Raw genomic sequence first — 6,930 nt, forward strand, 5'->3', positions numbered from 1 at the left:
TGTAGGGAGGGGTAATATTGTAGGTACTAAATACAAGTTCCACTTTTTTCTTTTAACTGGGAAGCAAATTTGGACTTGATTATACTTCTGGGTAAGCTGTTTTTCCCTCCCACCATCCTGCAAATGCTGTATTCCAGCTCCCAGTCCGGTATCCAGTGAATTAAAGGCTTTGAATAAACAGGTTTTTCCTGAAAGGATGTTGTTGTATGCTGCCCTGATCATCTTTTATAGCTTCGCCAGGGAACAATAAGAAAAAGCTGGAAAAGTTACGTGACGCATAACAGAGGAGATTTTTTGGAAGGGAGCACTTCTGATTTAGTCAAAAAAAAAAAGTTCAAGTGTTAGAAATCGCAGACCTTTATAAAAATTTCCAGTAAAGTGTCTGATTTTATTTAGCCACATGTTGAGTTTTTAATGTATCTTCTAGAAATTATTTATTTCCCACCATATCTTGTGTTCTCAGTCTATATGCTGGGCTGCGAAGTATGCCATTTTCAAAGCAAAATGCTTATTAAGAGCACTCCTTTTAATCTTAGGAAAATACAAACATAAGTCAAATAGCTTCTAACAAAAGCTCTCCTTAAAAAGAAAGCCTGAGGTCAAAAACGCGCAGGAGGGCCAAAGCCGAAGTATTAACGTCAGTAGTAAGTTTATAAAACAAGAACAGTGTTAACTTCCACAGTACTTAACTTGTGCCTGTCATACCACATTAGAGTGCTTCTAATTCCACAGATCGGTAGCTGTGGGGAACAGCATAAAAAACACACTAATTGCCACACAGCTGATGCTGTTACAGAAAAATGGGTGAACACACATTTAAAAGCCCACTTCAAGTATGTATTCTATTTTAAAATGATAGCCTGACAGTTCTTGGAACAATTGCTGTTGCTAGAATAAAAATAAAATTCTGCACAACTTTCTGCAAAACAAGGAGCCTCGTTTTGTACAGCCAGCCATCATGATTTATGAAAGGGTTCCTCAAAAACAAAGAACAAATATGAAGAGGCAGAGTAAAGAAATTTATTTGCCAAATTCCTTCAAGAGGAAAGACTGGCAAATGCAATCGAGAGGTTATTTTTTAATTCCAGTTCCCAGTTATTTTTTAATTCCAGTGAATTTGTTTAATGCACTTATTAAATCAACCCATTTCTATGGGCAAACAGATCGTGACGTATAGCTCAGAATTAAAACACATTCTGTAATCACGTATGTGTTTTCTTAAACATTCCATATCTGCCCCGGGCAAGAGAAAGCCTCTCTGGCACAGCCCCTCGGTGCATTTGGAAGGGGTTATATACCTGGAAACTAGCCACCGCAGAAGAAAGGAAAAAACATTTTGAACAAGTGGATATAATGAACTGCTCTCATGCACAAAATTCTTTGAAACGGGCAGTATTTTCAAGCCTGATTCTGGGAAGAAACACAAATTATTTTTAAGCTTTTTTACAGAAAGCTGAACCCTATTGCTTAACTTGCTTGTGCTTTCACAGACCAATTTAAAAAACATCGTCACGCATCTGAAGATGAGATCTGGAAACCTGGAAATGCCTCTCAAAGCAAGATTTATGCATTGCATAACAGGCAGGATGTTCCACTCTCATGAGGAAGTGCAAATACATAGCGAAAGGAAAGCCAGAACAATCTTGAGGGCGATGCTGCAGTAAAACGCAAGTACGGAGCACTTTGTCAGTGCTGCTGGGAAGAAGTAGAAGGAATTATTAAAAAAAAAAACAAACCAGTAACTTTGTAAGCTGCAATAGTCACAGTCAAGCATCTGCATTTACTAATTCTCAGAGAAGGCTGTTACATCAAAAAGACTCAATTTATTATTTTTTTTTTAATTCAGGAACCATTTTTTCGTTTGGAGACCATTTCCTTTTCAAACAAGCACACAAAGAACAATGGCTTTTCTCTTTCGAAAAAAATCTTTGAAGGGGGAAGCCTGCCCAGTGGCAAAAGCACAGTATCAAAACTTAATTTCATTAACAGATCTGGTAACAGTCTTCTCTGACCTTGCTTCCAGTTCCATCTCTGTAACAAGAGGTTCCTAGACATGCTACTTCTGAAATGTTCCGAGACCGAATTCCAGGTGAAAAACACTTAGAACAAAAAGCACAACGTTTTGCATGCAGTTCTCAGTACCAAGCAAGCAATCATCAAACTGCAAGATTATCAAACAGATCACCACAGTATTTTCGTTTCATGGGCGCCACCTGGAATGCCCACTTCATCGCAGGCGTCTTCGGGCCAGGGCCAGGACTATTTGAAGTGAGCAGTAGTTCACTTTAGCAGCTTACAAGGATATTATGCAATGTTGTCCTCTCTAAAGAGGAAACAAGCACTTACACTTGGTTACCCTAAGATTTCCACCAAAAGATGGAGTTGTGTGTTTCCCCAAGCTTTGGAGACAGCCTTTGAGAAAAAAGAAAGTCATCCCCAAATATTTGCAATTGCTGGTTTACATCTTGCCTTCTAAAGAAACTAATTTTCACTAGACTGCAGCAACACTTGTTAATGATTTAAGCAGCAAACATAAATATTAAATGAAAGAGAGAGTTGTATCAAATTACTCCATTATGTTGCTGTAGCAAAGACAGTTTTCAATTATTTCCTAAATAGAATCTAAGAAGATTCCAGTAACAAAATAGCCTTGTCCAGCACACGATTGCATCATCAAGGACACTTCATATACATACAAATAAACAATAAGCAAAACTCCTTATTTCTGCTTTGAGTCAGGTTTGCAAACAGCATAATCAAGACAAAATAAAGGACGTCAAAGGTCAAATTTTACATCGTTTGTTTCTAGCGGTTCAAAAATTCAGTATGCTTTCAACGCAAACGACTAAGTGACTGAAGGAGCTAAAGATTTTGTACAAAAAGAAAGTTATAAAAAGCAGTTGTCCAAGGTGGCTTCAGAATCAACCAGCATCTGTCTAGGTCTGCAGTGCTGAAGTCCCATTCGCTGCCCTGCCCTTTTCTTCGCAGAAGTGATACGAACAGACTGGAAAGCACTCCAACACTTCCCTTTTCTTGGCATCAAGGAGTGTCAGACTTGGTCCTGACATGTACAGCTTCATCTCAGTGTTTATGTAAACAGATACCAACATGCTACACAAAAATTACTTCTTTACCGTGATCAAAATACGTGTGTCTGATATTTTACGTTTGGAACACAACCCAGAAGTCAAGGGTGACTTTGCCAATTTCCTGAAATTTCCTTGATGTCAAACCAAGCATATTTCTATCACTGCGCATATACTCGGGCCTTCTACACAACAGCAAGGACGCACTCGATCTCATTCTGTCACTCTGAACATCAGCTACGCGTCAGGGTACAGAATGAATTAACTGCGAGCCAAGTCTCGCTGCAGTGAGGCTGAAAAAAAGACCGGCTCCAGCTGTGTCCCTTTTTCTAATGGTTTCAGTGTATAAATTCAGTATGCTGGACACAGGTTCATTACATTAATTACAAATCCTGACATTAAAATCAATTATTACTGCACATTCTAAATTTACAAGGGCTCTACCTGATACTCAAGCAGCTCTGCAGTAAAGGTCTCTAATGGAAAGTTATTGCCAGCAGCTGCCCTGTGGAGAGGAGGCTGCATAGGCGGGTCCTGAAAGCAGAGAGAAACCGAACAGTTCGCAAAGGAGAACTGAGCTGTTCCTGCGCCTGCATCCACAGAGCCACTATTAAATATATTCCCGTTTCTGTCGGGTGGTTCACAACATGTGTCACATCACACGGTTTTTATCTACAGATCTTTCAAATTATTTTAAAGTAGGTCACCCCAGTTCTTATAGCACGGCTCAAAACAGTGCAATCCTTCTGACATTCTTACTTTTGCCCTCATTTGAAGATCTTGGAAAACAACCCTCTAAATGTAAAAGAGCCCTCGGGTTTTTGGATTCACCCTAAAGGAGTTTACAAAAGGCACACACAAAGATAAAAGCTAGATATTACTAGCGGTCAGATGAAGAGAAGAGTACTTCTGGTTTAATTTCTACTGCAAATTGGGTTCAACATCACACAGCTCTTCACAAATTCATAAAAAGCCAGCCTAGGAGGAGAGGCTGAGCTGGCCAACAACCTGCCTCCTGCCAGGATAAGGCCATATGAAAATCCAGGAGACCACCAACTGACGCTCATCCAGGTCTAGTTTTAGTGATGATTTAAGGGCCCGTAACCAAAATTTGCTGCCATTACCGAGGAAAACAAACTGCATTGATTACCATCACGTAAAAAGATTCAAAACTTCCCAAAAAATGCTGCAAAGATCACGTTGCACACAAGTCCATATGATACTGTAAAACAAAATACAATCACTCAATACTTTTTCTCAAATGTGGTACATTCTCAAATACTTCAGAAGGCCTCAGATCTTTCAAGACTTCATCAGGCAGCGCTTTTTTCCTTATTCCTTTTTGTAGATACATTTGCTACTCGTAACTAGAGTCGTTCATCGGCAGTTTCTGAATGTGCGCAAGTATTAAGCTGAAGGAAACTGGCTAATACAGATGCCTGAGCAACAGATATTCATGAGCACCACTATTAAAAACCCCCATAATTCACAGCTCGGACCATAAGTCACACTATGACATTTCAAGTTAGCCGTATATTTTTTTTATTTGCAAGCACAGAAGTCATACAATCAGACTGTACTGTTCAAACACCCGACCCTTGCTAGGGCATTTCAATGCACTTACGTGTTAATTTTCTTATAGATAGAAGAGAGTGTGCTCACCTGAAAAGGAAAAATGTTGTCAGCTCTATTCAGACTGTCTTCCATCCATGATTTTGGAGCAAAGGCTGAGCTGGGTCGAGCGTACTTCTGCAACTGGATATGATTACTTGCAAAATTCTTCTTTAAAGGCGAGATGGAGTTCAGGGGTGTTATCCCTCCATTCAGTCCTCTGCGGTGGTCTCGACCTTGGGACCCACCCCACCCACCGTATCCACCGCCACCAGGGCTCCATGAAGATGGTGTAGGCGATGGACTTTGGTAGCTGCTCCACGGAGAGGGCGGCTTGTTAAGATTATTAGCCAAGTGAGGCAACTGATTAAAAGCAGCATTTCTATGTGTGAATGGAGGTGGGTGAGGACTTGCAGGAGACCTCCTCTGTTGCTGATGCTGATTGTGATGATGCTGAAAATGGGGGTGATGAGGGTGGTGTTGAGAGAGGGGTCCAATTTGGGGGGAAAAGCTACCACCAAAGCCAGGGCTGACGTGATGTGGAAAATTCTGAAACAGCAGAGCACCATTATTAGCTGAGGCAGTAGGGACCCCTCCCTGGTGGAAAAAACTTGCATCTTCATTGATTATTGTAGAAGAAGAAGGAGCTATAGCCGCAGACCAGTTACTAAAACCAGTCAGAGAAGATGCAGTGGATGTCAAGGGCTGTGTCGAAGTGCCTAGCCCCGAAGCCTCTTGATAATCAAATCCTGTTAACACCGGCGATTCTATTCTTATTTTCTCCTTTCCATTGCCGTTCTCTGAAGAATTATCGCCCTGGCTTTCTTCAGTTTTAGCTTTCTCCGGTTCAGAGAGCATGCCTGCTTCCTGACTTTGACCAGGGGAAAGCTGCTGTTTTTCTAGGGACTCTTGCTTTTCCTGTTGCTGAGTTTTAGATTTGTCTGACCCCAGAATCTCATCCTGAATATTATGGGCAGCTGGAGCAGGAAAGAGCCAAGCTGACCCAGCACTACTGCCATTGGCAGCTGTGTTATTATTTATAAAAGCAGCAGGGCTGGGGGTTGCATTTTGATGATGGTGTGGAGGCTGCAGATGTGGATGAAATCTGACTGGAAAAGCTGACTTATTTCCAGTGTTGTTTTGCACTAACACTCCAAACCCGTAATCCCCCATTTATTATATTTAGGGTTTGAATCCTCCCTGTAAGAACAAGTTTATGTTTAGTGTTTACCTCGTCCTCTTCTGAGGCGAGATTAGTTAAGTATCCTGTTTTTAGCTAGATATTCCAGTTTCTTCCTCCACGCTATTGATTGCAGTTTTGGATAATGGTGTTTGTTTTTTTGCAAAAGATAGATCTCTTCAGCTATTTAAATGTGTCAATTTCTGCCCGTTTCCTTCCTTTGGCCAGGAGGAAGGGAAAAATAAATCTTTGGTTCACAAAATAAGAGGTTTCCTTTTTCTAAAGGAAATGCACAGCAATGAGAGAAAAGGCTTCTGGGGAATAAGGATAAAGAGATTCTAACTATCCTGTTTTTTTCCTCCTCGGCAGCCTTGACTCGCCCATAAATGAGTTAAGAAGGAAGAAAAAAAAATACAATGACGTCTGGTCCCCCAACCCCTTGGCAGAAAAAAATAGATTTAAATCTGGAATAATTTAATACATCTCTATAATCTAATATATATTTGTGTCCTGTTCAAAAAGAGTCTTTGCTGTGGGTAAGGAAAAAATTTACCTCAGGATGTCAGCATTCAGAAGGGTGAAAAGGGGGAGTGAGTTGCAGAAGAGGCTTTTTCCCGTGCTGCTGGGTTTAACCTATTATATTTAGCAATAATATACTGTGTGTGTCTGTATGCGTGTGTGTGTGGTTGTTTAAAGGTGTAAGATCTTATCTCAGGAAATTAGTATTCTATGTGTGTTGGGCGGGGAGTGAGTTGTGCAGGAGAAGGGTGGATTCTTGATGCTGCTCCTTTTGGGCTGGGTTTCTGAGCTTGCCAGACTCGCTTCTTATTTATGATCCAGTATTTGCGCGTCCTTCATACGAGTCCTGGCTGTCCGAAGAGGAAGATTTTCATCTCAGAAATCAGCATTCAGCGTTCGGGAAAAGGGAAGGGAGAGCGAGTTGTGCAGGAGGAAGGGGAAGGAGATTTTTCTTGCTCTCACTGCTGCTGGGAGGGTGGTTTCTGGTGCGGGGCTCGCCTCCTTCCACCGAGTTACGCGGGTTCCCTGCAGACG

The 6,930-nt window shown here is 41.2% G+C and overlaps 1 protein-coding gene across 1 annotated transcript in view; it reads right to left on the reverse strand.

The window, feature by feature from the left end:
- The window catches only part of CPEB4 (cytoplasmic polyadenylation element binding protein 4), a 39,375-nt gene extending 32,458 nt beyond the window's left edge, over nucleotides 1–6,917 (reverse strand). Inside the window, exon 1 of the mRNA XM_010132022.1 lies at nucleotides 4,749–6,917. Coding sequence (XP_010130324.1) covers nucleotides 4,749–5,870 — 1,122 coding nt within the window. The 5' untranslated portion in view covers nucleotides 5,871–6,917. The remainder of the gene's footprint in view (nucleotides 1–4,748) is intronic.
- Between the last annotated feature and the right edge of the window lie 13 nt (nucleotides 6,918–6,930).

The sequence above is a fragment of the Buceros rhinoceros genome, unplaced genomic scaffold, assembly GCF_000710305.1.
Source record: "Buceros rhinoceros silvestris isolate BGI_N320 unplaced genomic scaffold, ASM71030v1 scaffold13992, whole genome shotgun sequence".
In the NCBI taxonomy this organism is placed as follows: Eukaryota; Metazoa; Chordata; class Aves; order Bucerotiformes; family Bucerotidae; genus Buceros; species Buceros rhinoceros.